Source organism: Canis lupus, chromosome 32 (assembly GCF_011100685.1).
Source record: "Canis lupus familiaris isolate Mischka breed German Shepherd chromosome 32, alternate assembly UU_Cfam_GSD_1.0, whole genome shotgun sequence".
Lineage (NCBI taxonomy): Eukaryota > Metazoa > Chordata > Mammalia > Carnivora > Canidae > Canis > Canis lupus.
Genome location: NC_049253.1, coordinates 31,442,156 through 31,464,690, shown reverse-complemented (window position 1 = coordinate 31,464,690; position 22,535 = coordinate 31,442,156). Strand labels below are relative to the sequence as shown.

At 36.1% G+C, this 22,535-nt stretch overlaps 1 protein-coding gene across 8 annotated transcripts in view; it reads right to left on the bottom strand.

Annotated features, from left to right (window-relative positions):
• Positions 1 to 22,535, bottom strand: part of WDFY3 (WD repeat and FYVE domain containing 3) — a 234,046-nt gene that overhangs the window by 101,615 nt on the left and 109,896 nt on the right. For all 8 annotated transcript variants that reach the window (XM_038582230.1, XM_038582234.1, XM_038582232.1 and 5 more), the window contains 11 exons: positions 21,193 to 21,370; positions 19,964 to 20,178; positions 17,273 to 17,385; positions 14,768 to 14,999; positions 13,461 to 13,561; positions 13,107 to 13,325; positions 8,716 to 8,897; positions 6,679 to 6,910; positions 4,568 to 4,728; positions 2,194 to 2,305; positions 286 to 476 (listed from right to left, as the gene is read on the bottom strand). In XM_038582230.1, the coding sequence (XP_038438158.1) occupies positions 286 to 476; positions 2,194 to 2,305; positions 4,568 to 4,728; positions 6,679 to 6,910; positions 8,716 to 8,897; positions 13,107 to 13,325; positions 13,461 to 13,561; positions 14,768 to 14,999; positions 17,273 to 17,385; positions 19,964 to 20,178; positions 21,193 to 21,370 (1,936 nt within the window). The remainder of the gene's footprint in view (positions 1 to 285; positions 477 to 2,193; positions 2,306 to 4,567; positions 4,729 to 6,678; positions 6,911 to 8,715; positions 8,898 to 13,106; positions 13,326 to 13,460; positions 13,562 to 14,767; positions 15,000 to 17,272; positions 17,386 to 19,963; positions 20,179 to 21,192; positions 21,371 to 22,535) is intronic.

Here is a 22,535-nt window from a genome sequence, read left to right as displayed (position 1 = left end):
TAGCAAATAGATCTGAAATAACTGAATAACTGAAATAACAAAGCCTAATTCAAGAGTTTAGGAAACAAGATTTGATGAGATAGGCTAAAAAGTTTGAGCCAAAATAAACAATTCACATTCTCACTTGAAATATATTACTTTTACTAAAAAACTACTGACCTTTAAAGTACATTTGGATGAAATAATTCTTCCAGAGTTTGAAAAAATATAAATAATAATGAAAATTAGATTTTTTTTTCCCCTAAACATGAAGTAACATGAGAGTGAAGCTTTATGGTTACAAACCTGGTAGCCCTTGATTCTTTCCATTTCTTTGCTGGCTAGTGGGTTACTCTTGACAACACAAACCAGGGCCTTGACTGCTGCATATAGCCCTTCCACATCAGAAGCCATGGCCACCAGGCCCAGGATGGCTGCCGCTCCACCAATGTACTGCAAAGTAGTGGCAACAGGCTTAGGGACAAATGTTCTTACTCCTGATTAAAAGACAGTGAAAAATAATTAAATTCCCTATGTAAACAAGAACTGAATAAATCATCTTAAGAAATATTTAATTAATTTTAAATTATACTCTATCCTATAATAAAAATTCTAAATAAAAATTCAAGGTCGGATGTGGAATGTAATAAATGCTAATGTCTACACTAAGAGATGAGGTGGGAGTAAAGGAGTGAGTAGAGAAGGGTTGGGGTTTGAGAGCAAGCTCAAAGGTTTTGACTGTGTAGCTTTGGACAGCATAAAGGCAAAGTATAAAGGCCCTGAGAATTCACTTCTGAGGTGAGTGAGGAGAATGCCTGACTAGGTACTGCTGGGGAATAAACTTGGGGAAGGTAACAGCCCTTGAACTCTGAACTGGGGAATGGGTTGTGGATGTCATCCTGGCAAAGACCAAGTATTCCCAAGATGAGCCAAGCAAGGTACATCAGTAGCCATTACTCAAAACTTTCTAGTTATATAGTCTGAGTAACAGTACACCAGTGACAGTGACTCCAGAAGAGCATAAGCATGTGGAAACCCAGCACTAGAACTCACTTCATGTCAACTAAAGAAACCTCGCTTCCATGTTCCTAACTTTGCTTTTTTTTTTCTAACCTTGCTTTTAAAAGAAAGCACTGTTTGAATGTCATTTGCCTACTAATCAAGATTGAGTTTTCCAAAAATAAAACTAATATGCATTTTATATTTCTATGTGCTTTGCAGTATCCATAATATTTGCATATATTATGGCACCAAATTTTGAAAACTACTTTCTGAAATAATTAGGGCCAGTATTACTAGTTTATAGATAAGAAAGTTGAAGTCCAAAAAGCTCAAATGTCTGGTATAATGCCACACAGTTACAGAATAGGAGCAGGAACCTCAATCTTTGAACTCTTCACTCACTGATTTTTTTTTACTATACCATGTGCTGTTATATTTTTGCAAAGGACATAGAGCAGAGCTCAGTAAATACTTGCTGAATTGAATAAAGAAAAACTAACATGTGCATTAGCATAAAGAAAACTGTTTTATAATGCAATGTGGTTAATGAAGAAAACCAAAGTTAGGATATGTACACATCACTGAGACAATAAAAACTGCCAAGGACTGATAAATACGTAGGATTCTGACCAATAGAACACTAACTTTTTATTAATCTAATAAAGAACCAATATTAATGTACTTTAGATATATAATGGCTGGTTCTGAATTTTGGATGACATGACTGGATTATTTCTCAGGATTCTATCTAACCAAAAAAATCAACTCTTTTTAAGCACACATCAAGTACAAGGCTCTGTAGAATGTCCACCAGCTTTAACTTCTACTATATTTGGAGTCACTGTTTATACTCCAGAGGTCTTATTTCTAGCTCATTTCCAAATAACAGATGCACTCACGGGTGCCACCACTGCTGCACCAAACCATGCAATAATCACCAATATTTCTAAATCTTTACATCTCTATCCCTAAATGTAGTGTGAATTTTACCTTGAAATTACACAGAAATATGTAGTCGGCACTCATTAGTGCTGACAAAATAGGGAAAAAGTTAATGGGATTTTTAAAAAGGTTATGATTTTTAAAGTTGACTGGAGTTTGAGATTGTTATTAATTTCTAAATATTGTAAGAACACTATAAAATATGAATGCAGTGAATGCAGATTTGAAGGCCAATAAAGGAGTCTGAAACAGTAAGACAATCTGACTCACCCAAGTATCCAATCAGAGTAGCTCCAACTGTCCGTGCAGGTCCATTAAGGTGTCCTGCTGAGTTGTGTATCAATTTCACAGGAGTGGCATTCTCATGGGAAGAAATGCCTAACTGAAGAATAGGAAAGGGGAGAAAAATGTAACTATAGAAGAACAGTCTGAACATTTGGATTGGAAAAAAAAAACAAAAAACAAACACACGACCATGATTTGTAACATCATTTCTTTCTCTTCTCAGAATATTAAAAACATGGACATTCTTTTTTTTTTTTTTTAAGTGTGCAAGCTCTTCCTATGGATAGAAAGTCACAGATAGTAAGTTAAGTACAATCTACTGAGATAAAGATGGTGAGGGGTTCATTGGAAATAGCTTCAGAGATCTTTGGATTTAAAGTTCTTAACACTAGCTGTCTCACGGTATTTCTGATCAGTGAACATAATATTAACTTTACTTCATATCCAAGTAAATGTCACATAATTTATTCAAGTGTTTATAGATAAAACATGCCTACAAAAGAGAAATGATACGTTTTGCATATGTAACACAAATATACACATAATGGGCTTTCAAAGCAAACACAATCCTAAAACTTTAATTCTATTGTTCCTTGTAGAACTAAATTTATCTATAGTTCATGTTCCTTGAAGGATGGTCCATGTACTTACAGACATATGCCTGCACAAGAGTTGTCAATACTTACTGTTCCCAAATCCTTTCCTCCCTTTCTCTCGATTTCCTCCCTTGGGCTGTGCCTCCTCTAATCAGCCAGACAGCTTGCCAAGTTCACCTACGACTTCCACCTTGTTAGACCCACTGCTGGTCAGTCCTTAGTCCTAGTCTTTTCTGGACCAGAGACATTTGCCACAGTGAATTACTGATTTCTATCACATCAAACTCTCCTCATTTTTCTCCTTTCTTGCTGTTTTTTGCTGGTTCCTCACTGTTTTTTGCTGGTTCTTCATCTCCATAGCTCCCCAGTACTAGATGTCCAGGTCTCAGTCTGGAACCTTTCTCTTCTCTAGCCACATCTATACTTAGATAAAAGCATCTAGCCTCCCGGCTTTAGATATCACTTCTGAACATCCATGGTTCAAACCTCTACCTCAAAGTCCAGATTCACATTTCCAATGGCTTTGAGATCTCCACTAAGATATCTAATATACTTCTCAAATTTCTCTAAAACGTAGTTCTGAGTATTCTTCCTCAAAGTACTCTTCCAGAAGTTTTCTCCAAATCAGAAAAAGCAACCCTGTTTTCCTCAATGTTAGAGCAAAAAAACCTTGGAGTTATCCTTGATTTCTTTCTTTTCTTCATAATTCACACCCAATCTCCAAAAACTGTTGGCCTCATCTTTAAAATATACCTCATTTCTCATCATGGCCACCACTATCCTCCCAGGTGTCCCCACCATTATAGTCATATGAATTATTATAAAACTGGTCTCCTTGTTTCTACCTTTGTCTGTTGTCCCCCTTCAGTCTATTCAAGGAAGGTCAGAGCCATCCTGGCTAACATTTCATTCATTAGGTCTGGAACCCTGTAATGCTTCCCATCTCACTTGGCTCAAGCCAATGTCTCTACCACTGCCTATAAATCCAATACAGTCTAGTACCTATTACCTATCTGAGTTCTTCTTCTACTACCCAGGTCTTCTCTCATTTGCTCCAGCCTCGCCACCTCTACAGCATGCATGGACCTTCCTCAGGGCCTCAGCACTTATACCACTGGGACAATATCACCCATGCTGTGACTATATCCCATTCTGCATGTTCTCATGGCTTGCTGCCTCTCCTATTTCAAGTCTTCTCCAATTTCACCTTTAGAATGAGGCCTCCTACAACCATTCTATTTAGCACTATAAGTTGATCACTTTCTCCTTCCTTGCTTTATTCTCTGCACTCTTCACCTTCTAATATAACCTAAGATTAGGTCATTTCTTTAGCTATTATCATCTGTCTCTTCCACTACAATGTAAGAAACATAAAGGCAGGAATTTTCTCTATATCCACCTCTGTATCCTAAACAAAGCGGTACTTGACACATAGTAGGTGATCCAGAAAAAAGTTACGTGATACCCTTAAAAATAGCAATTGTTTTCTTTCATTTTCTGTAATTCAATTTCTTAATTGCCAATATTAATATTTTAAAAAGAATATAAATCATGCACAGAGAAGGAAATTCTCACTTTTCCAAATTAAGCTAATTATCTAACTATGTTTTGGCTTAAATCCAAAGCCAATAAAACAAATATAAACAATACACGAAAGGCACTATTTTCAGTAACTATTCAAACTTGGGTGGACCCATAATGATGTTCTGAAACACTTTCCTGGGAAAACCAGCCACAGCTTACTGTGAAATCATTCTGCTTACCTGCTTAGCGATGGCTTTGCTGTCCAACTTGTTGTACACTTTCCGGATTCTTGCCACCGTTAGGGAAGACACAGAGAGTGCATATAGGCCAAATGACACCTTTTCTTCTGGTACTAATGACACAGGAGATGGGACTACACCTTCACACTTTGCATCTTTACCTTCAAATGAAGAATAATCCTTTTCAAAATTGTCAGTATTTCTCCTTTTCTTACACAAATGTTTTATTCTTACTATCATTTTTAAATGGGTGGACTTGAAAAATCTTTTAAAGTGGAACATTAGGGTTAAATTTAAAAACTGTAAATTTTCAGCTCTTCATTTTTTTCTTTTTACAAAATAAGAGAAAACCACCTAGTAATAGACCTTTACATTCTAAGTTTTAATCTTAAAGTGTGTTTTACAAATAGCATAATATAAAGGAAAAGAGTTTTAAGTATTATCAAAGAAATCATACCTTTCCCCCTTTAACTTCAAAGGAGAAAGAAAATGAACATGAGTGGAATGCCTATAAGCTTTGTTGCAGTAGGTCTCTTCCCCAACGAGAGCCCCCATATGTGCTTCTCTATATTCTTCTAAGCTAAGCAACATAGCAGAACAGTTAAGAATATAAAGTCTTGGAGCTAGATGGCTTAAGTTTGAATTTTTGCTTTATCACCTAAAAGATATGTGACTTACACATTTCTGTGCCTCAGTTTCCCCATCTGTAAAATGGGGATTATAAAAACAGTATGTAAGTACCAATGTTTGAAAAGATGAACAAGGGGCACCTGGGTGGCTCAGTGGTTGAGCATCTGTCTTTGGCTCAGGTTGTGATTCCTGGGTCCTGGGATTGAGTCCTCCATCAGGCTCCCTACTGGGACCCTGCCTCTCCCTCTGACTATGTCTCTGCCTCTCTCTCTTTCTCTCTCTGTGTCTCTCATGAATAAAAAAATAAAATCTTAAAAAAAAAAAAAAAAGATGAACAAATACGTGTGAAGAACTCAGAACAGCTCTGTCCTTCACGTGAATTAACTTATTGCAGAGCCTGAGTGCTCAGTCTTAGCTCTTATTAGATCTCTCTAAATCAAGAATATGAGTGAAAGAGGGGTGCTATGGTGGCTCCGTTGGTTGAGCATCTACCTTCAGCTCACGTCATGATCTCAGGGTTCTGGGATCAAGCCCCACATTGCACTTCCTGTTCAGTGAGAAGTCTGCTTCTCCCTCAGTCCCCCTATACAGTCATGCTGTGTGTGCTCTCTTTCTCAAATAAATAAATAAAGTCTTAAAAAAAACAAAAAGAACACAAGAGAAAGACAACTTAGCCACAGGATTATCATCATTTACAATAAACTTGTCCTAATTCTTCTGAGAACATCACTTGGAAAAAGTACTGCTACATCAGTTCCTTTGACTCTAAATTTCTTTAGGAAGAAAGGATAACAAGAAGTAGACTGTAGGAGTAAAGGGATAAGGAAATCTGATGTTAATTGGTCTAACCTGAAAAATATTTATGAGTGTGTATTTTCTGGAAACATCCTTCCTTTCTTTAACCAGAGTAGATAACACTTTAAAATGCTTATATATGGGGCACCTGGGTGAGTCAGTCAGTTAAGCATTTGCCTGATTGGCTCCAGTCATGATCTCAGGTCCTGGGATGGAGCCCCATGTGAGGCTCTTTGTTCAGCAAGGACTCTGCTTCTCCTCTCTCTGCCCTCCACTTGTGCTCTCTCTTGCTCTCTCTCCCTCTCTCTTACAATTAAAATCTTTAAAACTAAATTAAAATGCTTATTTAGGAAAAATTATAGAAAGAGAAAAAGGTTATAGTTTGACTCTTAGAGAGCAAACATATCTTGGAGCCAATAAGAGAAACTAGAAAGTTAGTGATCAGGCATGAAAACAAAAATCAGGAAAGTATAGCACAATCAGTGGAGGAGAGCATCTGGAAGAAGAGTGAATCATCAATAATATCACATTGAAGAAAAGTGAAGGCGAAGTCTCTTTTATAAGATAACAATGTATAACCCTATCCACACCCTATATACAAACCTGTATATACACGTGTATATGCACTTATTCATGTACCTACATGGCAGCTTCACACATTAAGCTTCACACATTAAGTTACTCACATGGCATACATACGGCCTGAAAGCTTCCAACATAATTTGGTCCTAGTTCATAAATGGTAGTAACATTTGAAGGAGGTAAAACTTCTTCCAGAAAATGAGTGGGTCCAAGACGCCAAACCAATGAAGCAATTTGGCGTTGGGCAGGTGGAGTGCCAACATATGCATAGACTGTGCTGACCACAGGTGGGTTAGCAGAACCTGAACCTCCAGGAGTACTGTGAACATAATGCAGCTGTAGAAAAAAAAAAAATGAAAGCAAATGTAAGAGATACAAACCAAAATCTCCCACTTTCACCAGGAAAATAATCACTTTCTGCATATAGTTTCATTATTCCAAGGTCATGTAACTTTATGTACAAAATAGTTGGATTGAGAAATACAAGGGCAGACCAAGATTCTGGAACCTGATTTGGAAGATGGAAATTTGCTATTATCCAACTCTCTGATAAACTATCTAATGTAAGAAAGGGAAACAATCAAATAGAGGGATACTATTACTGTATGGGGATTGGTTTGCATATCAGATTAACATTGCTTCTATGAAATTTTTGGGTTGAAATAAAAACAGAGCTTTCCAACTATGGAATTCAAGTAGTCTTGAAATTATGTCACCTTCAATCTGAGTCTGTCAAAATTATTCATGAGAAGTGTTTTATATAATGGGTGAAGTGCTACAAAAGTTCTAAAATTTAACAGTCTGTTATGTAATTAATACACACATAATCTCAATGTAAAATATATTCTCAGATTTGAAATTACGCTAGTGTTTACTGACAAGGTGCAAAATTATCATTCAATTCATTTGTAGTAACTATATAATTAGAACATAAGAGAAAATTAAGTCAAGTGGTTTCTTATGGTATAGGCAGCTTCTATCACTCGATAGTACGAAGGATATTTTACAGTAACACGTTCTCGACTTCAGATTACTCTATCACTCCATATATTACAGAAAAGTTCTGGTGATGTTAACAGTTAAGTATGAAGACCACCACTCAGCCTAAAGTTGGTTTCATGGGACCACTGACTCCTCACAGGCACAGGGATAACGACGATGTAAATATATTAATAATAAATCTACCTCTCAATTCTAGAAGCTGAGGATATTTTTATTTTAAATAATATTAAAAATAACAAAGGAGCAACCTATTAGAGAATCCACAAGCCCATTCCAAATGCAATCATGTGTACAGAAGAAACAATACAATTCCCACAGAGTGGATTTTAGGGTTTATCTTATTGAAATACAAATGTCACAATAAAATATTATTAATGAAGAAAATACATTCAAGGAAGCTAACGATCTCAATGCTTTTTAAACTTTAATTCACACACGAGGACAAACTTTGCTTCTTTCAACAGATAATTGCTATAAAAATGGATACTATATTTTAGATAGCTATAGCATTTTAACAGCTTGCTAGCTGAGTTCTGTCGGAAGTAACTAGCAGCATTCATCCTGATACAAAAAAAGGAACTTCTGGTTCTTTACTGGCTGTTTCAATTCTCTTCTCTCTCTTCTGAATATCATAGTATAGTATACCTATATCTAGAGTAATATTATACACTCATTCACTCAGCAAACAGTATTGGAATACCTAACTACTATTATCAGGGGCTATTAAATGGATGATCTGAAAACAAAGATGAATAAAAACGTTCCAGCTCCAAAGGAATATAGTCTACTGGAATGCATAACAAGACAGAGTGACAAAACTGCTCATAGGTTATTTAGGCATCCTTCACCTGGTTTTTCTTTCATGAAAAATCACTTAGCAAACTGCGGCTCAAGTGCTAACATATTTACAATCTTCTTTAGTACTCAGTAACCTCTTCTTTCTCTTCTTCTCTAAGGAAGTGATAAGAATCAGCCAGCCACATGACTTTTAAACACATTGTTCAAATGGGTAATAAAGGTCACTCTGAAATTAAAACAGTAATTTCAAATATACCCCTGCAAATACGTACACACAAACACATCTATCCCTAAACTATCTCGTAAGGCAGATTAAGACTTACAAGCACAAGTGTGCTTACCTTCACAGTGTTAACAAGCTGTCCATCAATATAGAGGGCTGCAGTACTGTTTTTCAGCATGCCTTTGCTCATCACCAAAACTAAATGATGCCACTGCCCCTCAACTATAAGTTCTCCACATCGAAAGCGGGCACAGCACGGGAGAATCTCATAAAAAGAAGATTCTTCACTAAAATCATCAACTAAAATAAAGAGGAGAAAGAAAAAACTCAACATCTTCATTCAAACAATTATTCATACCTAGATCTTGACTTTGTTAAAATAATATAATACTGGTATAGACAAAAATACCCTCTTCACTCAACAATGTTACCTGTAGCAACAAGTAAAACCTGGAATGTATTTTTGCTTTCTTCTGCTCAAGATACAGTTATTATTAAATAAAGTTATAAGAGTTGATGAAATAAAAAAAGACAATAAAATAAAGTTATAAGAGATGAGAAAAAGAGACTAATTGATTTTTATCTGTCATGGTCTGTTTAAAAAGGTCTTTTTAAATTCTCATTTGCCATGTATTTCATTACAGCACTGGTTGGAAAACTAAAAATTTTAATCTTGCCATATGCTCTGCTCAATGACACAATGAGCCAACTATCTGCTCTCAGGTTGTAGTTACACTGCCCTGACCCCTGCCCTATGATAGCTGGTAGTAAGGAGGTAATTTATGGAGTGGAAAGGTTTATTATATTAGTTTCATGTGTACAATATAGTGATTCAGTAATTCTGTACATTACTTAGTGCTCATCATGATAAGTGTACTGTTAATCCCTATCACCTATTTTACCCTGCCTTCCAAACCCTCCTTCTCTGGGAGCATCAGTTTGTTCTCTATAGTTAAGAGTCTGTTTCTTGGTTTATCTCTCATTGTTCCCCTCTGCTTCTTTTGTTTCTTAAATTCCACATGCATGAAATCATATGGTATATGTCTTTCTCTAACTTATTTTACTTAGCATAACACCCTCTAGCTCCAACCATATTGTTGCAAGTGGCAAGATTTCATTCTTTTCTGTGGCTGAGCAATATTCCATTGTATATACACCACCTCTTCTTTACCCATTCATCTCTTAATGGACACTTGGGTTGCTTCCATATCTTGCCTATTGTAAGTAATGCTGCTATAAACATAGGGGTGCAGAGATCTTTTTGGGTTAATATTTTTGTTTTGTTTTTCATAAATACCCAATAGTGGAATTACTGGATCATATGGAAGTTTCTGAGGAAACTTCATACTATTTTCCATAATGGCTACGTGGAAAGGTATTTTTTGATTCAAGTTTCCTGCTTCAACAGACAACTCTGATTAATTTCCTAACACTCTGCAAACATTTCCTGGCTCCCATCTATTTTCTCTCTGCTACCCAATATATTGCCTGATCATGGTAGGAAATAATGGGTCAATATTAATTCAATCTTAGTGTTAAGCTAATTAAAAATTAATTTAACTTTCCTAAACATCCAAGGGGTGGGACAACAATGGATATCCAGATGTTAAAAATTCATTCTTCCTGGGGCACCTGGGTGGCTCAGCGATTGAGCATCTGCCTTTGACTTATCCTGGGATCAAGTCCCACATCAGGCTCCCTGTGGTGAGCCCGTTTCTCCCTCTTCTTATGCCTTTGTCTCTCTCATGAATAAATAAACAAAAATCTTTTTAAAAAATTCATTCCTCCACCTACCCCCCCAAAAAAAACTTCAAAAAGAACTAATCTGTAACAATGTAACTTAAAGCAGGCCCACCATTTTTCAGGATAAGCACACACAAGTAAATACACTAAAAGTTAAAAGTGTAATTTATATGAAGAAAGAATTATAAATAAAATAAAAAAATACAATAGAGAACCACAAGCCCATTCCAAATGCAATCATGTGTACATGATAAAATACTAACTTTAATTTTTGGAATCCTAAAATATCAGTGTATACTGAAATGTCAAGATTATATTTTAAAAATGACAATACAGAATATACACCCATTCATGAGTTAAGAAAGGCACAATCTTATATTAGGTGACCTAATATAGGAACAGAATTGAAGAAACCAGGGGAAAAGCAGAGTCAAACAGTTTTGAAAAGTCTAGTTTACGGACCAAAGGATGTGAAAGAAAAGATAACAAGTATGCTCAAAACCAGGAACTCTTCTCTTTTTCTTTCCTGTTAATAGACTGAATCTTACCAGAATTGTAGATTTCACTTAAAAAATTTTCTGAATTTCATATTCTGACTCAGGCTAGGACTAAGCCATATCCAGCATATCCAGCATGTCAGGATATCTTGGTGAGCCAACTGGTTTCAGACAACTCTTAATTACCTACACATCTTAATGGGCTACAGCTGTTCAGAGGATGGATTCTTGTAGTAGTAACATCATCTATAACTAATGTATCTGTTACTTTAATTTCTAGTGATAGGGATCCCTGGGTGGCGCAGTGGTTTGGCGCCTGCCTTTGGCCCAGGGCGCGATCCTGGAGACCCGGGATCGAATCCCACGTCGGGCTCCCGGTGCATGGAGCCTGCTTCTCCCTCTGCCTGTGTCTCTGTCTCTCTCTCTCTGTGTGTGACTATCATGAATTTTAAAAAATAAAATAAAATAAAATAATAAAAAAAAATAAACACAAAGACAACGGAGATAAAAGTTTGACTATTAAAAAAAAAAAAATTTCTAGTGATATATAGACGATGGTAGTCTTGTAAATTAAATTTTGAGAAAATGATGCAAAGTTAGAAAACATTTCCCTAGTTTACTGAAATATCACTAGATCCATTTGTTAACTTTTCTACTAACCTCTATCCCTTTTCTAAATTCTCCATTATTATTCACTTTGCTCATTATTTCCCTTTCAAGCCATCCATATTTATTTTCCTTTTCTTCTCATTCATTCATTCATTCATTCATTCACACTTCTACAAAACATTTTAAGTGTTTGGGTGGCAGGGCTTCTCAGATTACCAAAGTAATAAATCACATAGCATGTGCAATCATCTAGTTCTATTTTTGTCTAGACAAAGACAAAAATAAAGAATTAAAATCTTGGAAGTCCAGATCAGTGACAAAAAAACCAAACCGAGTAATATCTATGATGGTGGACATAAGAGGAAGGGAAGAATTTTGAAGAAAGCATAATTCAGTGAGACGTAATGAAAGGGGTGGTATTATCAAGGTAGACTTGAGGTTTTTAGCTAGGCTAACTGGTGGAGGAGGTGTCATTTACCAAGATAGGAAAATAGAGATGCAGGCTTTATAAAGTATTATATTTTGAGTTGTTTACAGAATGACTATTCATATGAAGATGTCTACTTTGCAGTTAAAATATGAAGAGAAAGCATGAGACACAGATAAATAAAAAAATTTTTAATTTCAGAATCCCTGGGATTAAAAAGACCTAAAGCTAACAAAGATAAGATTTTTTTTTTCCTCATGAAGAGAAGTTTGAATACAAAGACTAAAGATGAAATCTGGGAGAATATTAATTTTAAGGGGAAGATGGAAAAGAAAGAAGGAAGTTGTAGAAGAGAGGTCAGAGATTTGGTAAAAGAAAATGAAAGAATGCAGATAGGTCTGATTATGAGGAAAACATCAACAGGATTAAATAGAGTATCCTAATAAGAATTTTAAAGCGATTATACTATATTGATGCATACTCTGTGCTAGTTGTAAAGAATACTAGGAAAAGAGGCCTTACAACCTAATTGAGCTAACATTCAAATTAATATTCAAATACCAATCACATGTGAAGCAATACATGGTATTATTTGGTTAAAGATAAATTTAGAAAACGATAAAAAAGGTGTATTTATATTACAAATACTTATATTCAGAGCAAAGGACATTCAGTAAACTGAGACTTATATTTTACACTATTCACATCATTTAGGAAGATCTCCATGAATGCCTTGAATAAGTTCTACTGATAGTAATGTAACATTCTGGCATGTTGGAAAGAATTAGAAAATTAGATTATTAAATGCATTAAGCCTTGAAGGTAAGTGATGGATAAAGTAATTAAAATGCTATTGTGTCTAGCACAGAGTAGCACATATGGTAGGCAGGTGCTGAATGAATATTCATTAGCTAAGCAGAATTCATAGCCAATGAAAATCCTTACTAAAATACATCAAACAAGCAATCTGCTTTCCTAGCAAAAGCTGTGATTTCTTGGCAAGTAGAGAGGAATCCTTATTTTAAGAACTCTATCCATTGTTTTCTATCTAAGTCTCTTTTGAAAGTGCCTTAAAATTCACTGGTAAACAATATTCAACATTTCATATAACTTATTCTATCCTATGATAATTTAAATTGGAAAAAAATTACCAGCTGGATCTTAAAGATGAATATTATAATAAAGTTTAATACTTTCAATTACCACGAGAAGCAAAAGGAAACTGATACGAACCATAGTTTTGGAGTAGTTCCTCTTTGGTGGAAACAATCAGAGATCGGTCTTTTGCTGACAGAATGATGGCAAGGCACACATAATGCTGCTCAGAAGAATTTGCTCGGCGCACGACAGTAAGAAGTCTGACAGGGTGGTTATTTGGAGGAGAACTAAAATGTTCAATACAGAACCAGCTAGAGTAGCTTAAGCCAGATGGAGGAGGGAAGAATCTTTCACCTAAAAATAGAAAAGTAACAATGAAAGAGTTTGTGTTGATTCATATTTACATTTTATAAAGAAGGCAATAAACTCTAAATAAAATATAACCAACTAAAAAATGGAATCTCATGAGCAAAGAAAGTTAATATTTACCAGAACCAATGCCACTGACCACAGCCCCATCGGTAAGACCCGTTGTGACGGCATTGTTTGTAGGAGCATTGTGAGGGGCCAAACTAGGCAGGAACAAGCAGCTATTAGAGAAAAGACAATGTACATATGAGAGAGATCAACTGCTTTCTTCTCTTACCACTAAACACTTACCATACTGAAATAAACTGCCTTCATCTAAGGGCAACTGGAACAAAGAGAACATGAAACAAACCTGGCTACCTAACAAGGTCCCTCCCTTCTTGTAATTATGAAAGAGTGCTGAAAGATATATTTTAAAAATCTCCAGCGGCATCATTTTTATTTTTAAAATTTTTTTTTTAAATTCAGAGTACAGGTTGCATTATGGAAAAATGCACCAATGTATAACCCTGTTCAAGACAATGCAACACTTTCATCACAGAAAAAGGTCCCTGATGCCCCTTTCCAGTGTGTTGTTTTCCTCTGTGCCGATTAGTTCTGACTATTCTGTAATATGTTTTAATCCATCATTTAATAATAACCCATGACAATGTTCTTAAAATACAATTTATAGTTTTAGACTGATGTCTAAGAATCCCACAAAAAACTAGTATAGACCTAGATCTACAGTATTAGCATTTGTGTCTGTTTTGAGGCATAGGATTTTATAAATTCTTCAAGGTTTTCTATAGATTCTTTATTGTTGCTTCTGCTACAATGGCATTTTCTGCCACTTGAAATTATTTACTCATTTGATGTGCTAGTCATTGCATATTTATAATGTATAAGGTACTAAGCTAGGTAATGGGGGGGGGGGAGGATGATGAGTAAACCCAAACACTCTTTAATCTAATTTTAATTTGCATATTACCTATAATTTATTGTACTAACTCAAAGGTGGCAAGCAGTTTCTGGAAGGGCCAAACCATAAATACTTTATGCTTTGCGGATCAGAGTCTCTGTCTTGACTACTCAACTTTGCCATCCTAGCACAAAAGCAGCCATAGACAATACATACACAATTGAGTGTGGCTGTGTTAAAATACAACTTTAGTTGCCAAAAAATAAAATTTACAAAAAAAAAAAAAAATGTGGACCATGGGTCTTAGATTACAGAGTCCTATAACATATCAACTTAGCTAATAAATAATTTAAAATTAAATCTAAAAACCTTAAAATAATATGTTCGAAGAACTCAATCATTTGAGAATACATAGTATATAGTATATTTTAACTAAGTATATTTAAAACCAAAGATCTATTTGTCAAAGGCAAGTAGGAGGCATAAAATAGTATAATAAGGCTTGGCTACCTTATAAATTCCTTACCCAAACCCTTCAAGGGATGTGTCAAATTCAACAAAAGCTGGAGTAACTGATGATCCATGAAGTCTGATGTCATGTGGGGTTGTCATGGAGACCAGACACTTCACCCTAGTTAGAGGTACAGTACTTCCTTCTGCAGATTTTACCAGGCTCTTGCTTATCCGATAATGGTTATCTTCATGTAAGCTGAAAACATTATCAGAACCCAGACCTTCCATAGATGTGATCAAACTACCTGTAAGTCAAAGGAAATCTCTTGGGGAAAATATCATGGAGATTTCTAAAATAATGACTTTACAAAGTGGACTTATTTTTAAATACTTCAATTTCAATGTATAATAATTTTATCTTTAAACACCAAAGCTATCATCCAGTTTTAATGTACTTTATGTTCATTTTTCAACTTAAATAACATGTATTTCCTTTTTTACTTATTACTAAAGTCATAAACACATTGCATAAATGTTGGAAACTACACAGTACAAATAAGAATCACCAGTAACCACTATCCAGGCCACTGTTACAATGTAATTTAATTATAAATTACAGATAATGATGTTTCTAAAAGCCAGATTATATTTTTTTTTCACAAAATTATTTATCTCCGAGAAGAAAGCAAAATAGTCTAGAAGATTACAATTGAAAAAAATAGGTTGTCTTTATCATAAAAATAATCAGATACATAGCAAAATCCTGCTTCTCTCTCATTTTCTCCCTACTTTTAGCTCTTCCCTTACAATTATTAAAATTAAATATGTAATCACAAAAGTATGTGAATTTAAAAATTCCTATATGCACGTAAATGGTAATAATTTCAAGAATAAAAAGACAAATTTTAAACAAACTGGTCTGTTTTTCAGGAATACATTACCAATGTAAAGAATGGAGAAGATATTCCTTCTCAAGATAAACTCCATAAAACTGGTTTCCCTCTTAAACGTACTAATAAGCATTCAGGCAACCATAAAAAAAAATCTCAATATTCTCTTACAGAAAGGAACTGTTTCGTTTCTGCTCTTTGCAAAGGAAATCAGAATCCAATTCTAAAGAACTGTGTTAAGTACTAAAACAATAATAAAAAAATATATATATATATATTGACAGATATGGAAAACTGCAATAATTTGTTTTCCAGTATACCGTGCTAAAACTCAAAAGATCTTAGTTTCCAAAACACAGTATTCACTAATCACTGATGATAATTCACAGGAGAAAAAATTTAGACTGAAATAACAGTTGTAGGTTGCTCAACTTTCTGGATTCTCCCCTGAAAGAACAAGGGCTTAATAAAATGATCACTACAACCTTTCAGGGAAGCTGTTCTACTTTTCTAAGTTTAATTCTTTCTTGCTTTGCTAGTAATGGTTACTTCAATCCACCTAAACAAATGCCTATCACTACGGTTCACAATTCTACACAACAAATGGTAAAGAACAGAACCCCAACAAAACTACAGAATTGGCACTGGGAGAAGTTCAGCACAATGCAGCTCTCTACTGAGGACATGCTTTTCCGTGGCTTTGATGGACTCTGTTGCCTCTTAGTGGTCCCTGCCAGACTGGGAGGCAGTGCCTGTGCTCTGCCAGTTGCCAGGCATCATGCCAGCAGCCTGATGCAAAAACTTCTCCTTTTCGGGGTTCCTCTCAGCAATCTACCGCACACCTCTCTACAAAAGTGGCCTCCATGACTACTGGCAGATCATCCTCAGTCTTCTCTGGCCCGGTTGTTGCCAGTATACTGGGAGACATCGAGGCCCACAGGTACAACCCATCTAACACCTCACTTCTAGCTCTAGGACCATCTTTCACTCAAGAGCCATAATTTGGTCATGGTCCTTTCTGCCACGTGTTTCACTGCTCCAATTTTTATTGCATTATTTGTGCTCCCTCCCCCCTGCCCTCTCAACCCTCTAGTTCTCTCATTCGTTTTCTCACACTACATTTGCTTTCTGGCCTAGATGCTATTCTCCAGGACAGTGACCTATCCCTTTTCTCACGGCCTAGCAGCAGCTGCTTGGTTTCACTTCTCTCGCTAGCCAGCCTATATTCCTTGGTGTAGCTCTTCAACTACTTTTATCAGTATTTTTAAATTCTGGTCCTCTGTGTCCTCCTGTAGCCGCTGTCCTGCAAACCCATGGCCTGCTAACAATCCAATGAACCACACTCAGTTCACGTTGCAAGGGCTACTTGAGAAAGGCAAAGAAATTATGCATCCTCCGAGCAAGAGGTATTGCCCTTTCCAAGCCAAGTGTTCCTGTGCACATAGTAATTCTCATCTTCTCTGGATCCTGCTTACATCAGTGACTCCTTTCTCACCCCAGTTGGCCCCCTCTTCAGTCAGCCAACCAAATTTTATGTTTCCTCATTTTTTTTGTTTCCTCACTTAAATAACGACAATCCCTTTTCCTTTCCTCTCCTTCACAGTGCAACTTCTTGATATAATATTCATCCCCTACATGATTTTCATATACACAATAACCAAAAAAGGGAACTTCAAAGGTTAACTTACTTCTCATCTCTGGCTCATAACTCAGTGAACTTGGTTTGTGGACCCTATATTGTTTTAGCAGTTTTTTGTCCCAGGCACCACAATTTAATGGACTTGCCAAACGCAAAAACTCCCTGAAGAGGAGACAAAGCAGTTATTCCTTGATTGAGAGCATTACAGAATTCATAAACAAAACACAAAAAAATGGGGTTTCATGAATTGCAACAGACTACTTAAAAGTAAAAAGCATTCAAAAAGTTATTATAAAATGATATGCAATGTTAATTTTATATTTGAATTACCTAGCACTGAAAAGAGCACAGAATATTGTGGGCTAAAAAATGAAATTCAAGGAGCATGTTCCCTTGAAATGTGATATACAAAAATGTAATAAACTGGAGTTACACAAGTAGGAGTCCTTCATATCCAGTCATTTATGGCATCAGGTAAAAGGAAAAAAATAAAAGAATATTTCTCTGAATTTTCAACTCCCTATAGCAGAAAAAAAAATTTTTTTTTAAGTTAGGTATCCTTTGACAGTTTTTCAGGTAGAGTACAATTTATGAGTTTATAACTTTATCGTATATGGCTTATAAACAACTCAGCTATCTGTACCATCATGAGCCCTTTTGTTCTGAAAATTCATTCACAGTGAAAACTGAGCACACACAAATGGTTGATCTGCATTGCTTAGTGTTTCCTGACTAGGCAGTATAAGTTATTCAATAAAATACTAGTATCAAGTACAAGATAGTCCCTCTGTCTCATTCATTCTCTCTACTTTTAAGGCAGCTGATTAACAAAAATGATCAGGAGAAAATCTCCATGACATTTCCAATATTTTAGGTTCCTGAATATGTCCATAAGATGACAGACAAAGTGAGGAGGGATGGTCTCATTCATCTTGGTACTGTCAAGGCCTAGTACACACTGATACAATACTGTTTAATGTTTGTCACATGGTTTATTCTTAATACATCATTATTTGGAGCCAGTTAAAAAATATAAATTGCAACCATTTTAAGAAAATTACTAAAAGCTATATTAAAAAGGAGTACTTCAGCAGAAAAAAAATTATCTTACAAAGAGAGCTTCTCATATATGATAGTGATGATATGTAAGTATATTTTTGTAATGGACAAGTTGACCTACACATTAAATCTTATATATATATATATATATATATATATATAGGCAGCCCTGGTGGCTCAGCGGTTTAGCGTCGCCTTCGGCCCAGGGTGTGATCCTGGAGACCTGGGATCGAGTCCCGCATCAGGCTCCCTGCATGGAGCCTGCTTCTCCCTCTGCCTGTCTCTGCCTCTCTCTCTCTCTCTCTGTGTCTCTCATGAATAAATAAATAAAATCTTTTTTAAAAAATCTATACATATATTTATTTTTTTGAGAGGGAAAGAGGGGGTAGTGGAGAGAGAGAGAATCTTAAGTCATCTTAAGTAAGCTCCACACCCAGCATGGAGCGTAATGCAGGGCTTGATCTCACAACCCTGAGATCATGACCAGAGTCAAAACCAGGAGTTGGATACTTAAGTGACTGAGCCACCCAGATGTCCGTTCCTTAAGGAAAATACTTTTTTAAATAGTTTCACCCCAGGAGCACTTGGATTGGCTCAATTGGTTAAGTGGCCGACTCATGGTTTCAGCTCAGGTCATGATTTCAGGGTTCTGGGATTGAGCCCTACGCCAGGCTCTGCGCTCACAGGGGTTTGCTGGAGATTCTCTCTCTCTCCCAATCTCTCTAAAATAAACAAACAAATCTTTTTTTTTTTTTAAGGGTTTATTCCTAAAATAGAGGACTGCTTCTCTTGCATTACTAAGATTTAAATATACATATAATAAGAAATATTATATATAGTTCATGAATGGTTAAACTGTGCAAGGTATATTCATTCATACCATAGAATACTACTAAGCAATAAAAAACTACTACTGAAAGATAACAATTTGGATGCATCTTCAAGGCATTATGGTAAGTGAAAAAGTTGATTTCTAAAGGTCACATACTACATGACTTCATTTATATAACATTCTCAAAGTAACAAAATTACAGAGATAGAAAAGAGATTAGTGGTTTCCAGAGGTTAGGAATGGTGTGGGCTGGGGGAGCGAATGTGACAATAAAGGAATAGCATCATTAGGGAGATCTGCCGTGGGCAAATAAATCTACACATGTGGTAAATAACAGAGAACTACAGAACACAAGGATATATTGTAGCAATGTCAGTTTCTTACTTTTCATGGTGTACTATAGTTACATAAGATGTAACCACTGGAGGAAAGTGGTGGAGGGGACCAGAACATCTCTGGTCTACCTTTATAACTTTCTCTAAATCTCTAAGTATTTTAAAATAAAAACATTTAAAAGCATTTCTTAAGAGTTCTTACATATAAAAAGTTCTTAAATATAAAGTAGACGCAAGTCATATAAACATAATAACATGACTTTATTTTTAAAGGAGAGTTTGCTGGATTCCAGTAGAAGGAATAACCAATGGGCAGAAACATACTCTGTTTTCTAATAACTAGACTTACCTAAGACTGACATGCCAAGCATTTTGCCCATTTTGGTTATTTTGGTTTTGTCCACATATACTTGAATATATGTCTATTAAGGCAGGCACTCCTGAATATAAAGACTCCAGGAATTGTCATTACTAATTGTGGCTTATTCGACTGTGAAAAAGAGAACATACTGACCTCAGCACCATGGGCTCCAGAGCCTGAGAGGCTAATCGCTCAAACATCCGCTGGAGAGGTGGGTGCAACGAGTGGTCCTCGTCAGCCAGTGCAGCACTGCACCGCTGCAGCAGCCGTGCATGAAGACCAGCTTCACACATGACCTGCTGGTTTCTTTCTGTATGCACCAGGGATTGTAAGATATTTGCCACAGCAAGTTGAAGATCCAGAGCATGCTAAAGTTAAAGAAATCCATGCCACCAGGGCATTCTTAGTAAAAAAGGTGACAGTCCTCTCCACATGAAGCACACCTTTTTTAATATGAAGTCTCTACATGTTTCAGATTACCTTCAGATGAATCAAGAAGCTCACTCAGAGTGATACAGCAACTTCAGAACTCAGTGAGGCAAACATTTCCTATCCTCATTTTGCTGGAAGCATACCAGCATACCTACCCTCCATGCTGGAGGTAGACTCCACTGTCTTTGAAGTCTTTTGTATTAAATGACTATATAATAGTATTTTAATTTTTATAGAAATAGTGAACACCAAGTCTTTTACATGCTAGATAAATAGCCAGTTTAAAGAAAACCCTATCATTTATATTTGTAATACTTTAGGTCTTAGAGGCCATATACCATTTTAACAAATTTGTCACTAAAGCTCCAATTCACCCAAACTCTTGACTACTGTAAGTCAAAACAGATAAATAGGCTCAAAGTGGTATCTGCAGTCATTTTTCTTTCTGCACTATTTATTAATAATTTCCACCACTAAGCAGGATTTATAAAAGAGGAAGAGAATTATTTTAGCACCTGTTGTGGTTCCATTTGTGATAAACGAATTGTATTCTAAAACATACATATCTAGCTTAAGAAAGCTAAGATTCGGGGCACCTGGGTGGCTCAGTTGGTTAAGCATCTGCTTTTGGCTCAGGTCATGATCCCAGGGTCCTGGGATCAAGTCCTGCATCAGGCTCCCTGCTCTGTGGGGAGCCTGCTTCTCCTTCCTTTGCCATTTCCCCTGCTTATGCTCTCTGGCTCTATCTGTCAAATAAATAAATAAAATCTTTAAAAAAAAAAGTTAAGAATTAAATTTTAAAATCCTATTTTTTCCTTTCCTACATTAGTATATGATATAGAATGGTTCCCCAACCGTCTGTCATTTTTGGCCACTGCCTTGCTTATACAGTCACATTCACGTCCTTTCACTTATTAAAGGTGGAAAGGAGCTAACATATCCAAGCTTACTTCTGGCTGTGTCACTGACCCAACAGAGGCCAGGAGGTCCAGCATGGCAAGCATGGCTCCAGGATGGATGATGACGGCATCAGAACTCTGGAGAGATGTAGTTGCCACATGTAGTTTCAGGTCAACAATGTTTTTAGGAGGGTAAACAGGGGGAGTTGAAACAGAATGATACGCATGCCTGTAAAAAAGAAAGAAGGGTAATTTAACATCAAAGTCCAATCAAATTCTCTGTTCAACTTCATCTCTTATATAACCTTTATCCACAGACAAGCAAAAACTTCTGTAATTCATGGTTGGGCTACAAAACACTTTAAGGTTGGGACGTAATACAGTCATATTACCAATTCTTAATGAGTCATGTATAAACAATTTAAGTATGAATTCTTCTAGGCTATGACATGTCTTTACCATTTGTTATCTGAATTGTTTCATTAAAGAAGGGCACAGGATGACTAAAGTTAACATTCTCTCTGGTATATTTGAAAGTTGCTAAGAGAGTAGATCCTAAAAGTTTTCATCACAAGGAAAACATTTTTTTTCTTGTATCTGTATGAGATTATGGATTTTTTTTTTTTGAGAGAGAGAGAACATACATGCACAAGCAACAAGGGGGGAGGGGCAAAAAGGGAGAGAATCTCAAACAGACTGTGCTAAGCATGTACATAGGCTTGATCCCATGGCCCTGAGATCATGACCTGAGCCAAAATCAAGTCGGACAATTAACCAACACAGATGCCTCGAGATGGTGATATTAACTAAACTAAACTTATTGTGGTAATCATTTTACAAACTATGTAAGGCAAGTCATTATGCTGTATAACTTAACTTATCCAAGACTGTATGTCAATTATGTTTCAATAAAACTAGAAGAAAAGAAATGACACCTGTATCAAAAGATACAACAAACACGTAAAATCACAATGATGATTAACAAAACTTTAGGTAAGGCAAAAGTTCTGATAAAATGTGATGAGGGTATAAATTAAATCAAATCCCCCCTTGATAAGATTTTCTATTTTCTCTTTTTCGTTCTTTTTTTTGAGGGTGGGGGATGGAGGGGCAGAGGGAGAAAGAGAAACTCTAGCATGGGCCAGAGAGGGAGCTTGATCCCACAACCCTGAGATCATGACCTGAGCTGAAATCAAGAGCTGGGTGCTTAACTGACTGAGACACCCAGGCACTCCTTGATAAGATTTTCTTTTGAAATTTCCTATGTGTTTGTAACCTTTCCTCAAACCATGGGTAACATAATCAAGGACTAACAAGATCTAAGTGGCCCACTCTATACCTGGGTCAACCAGTAAGGGTTGGCTAAGAATCTTGGCTACCTGACAAGAAATAAT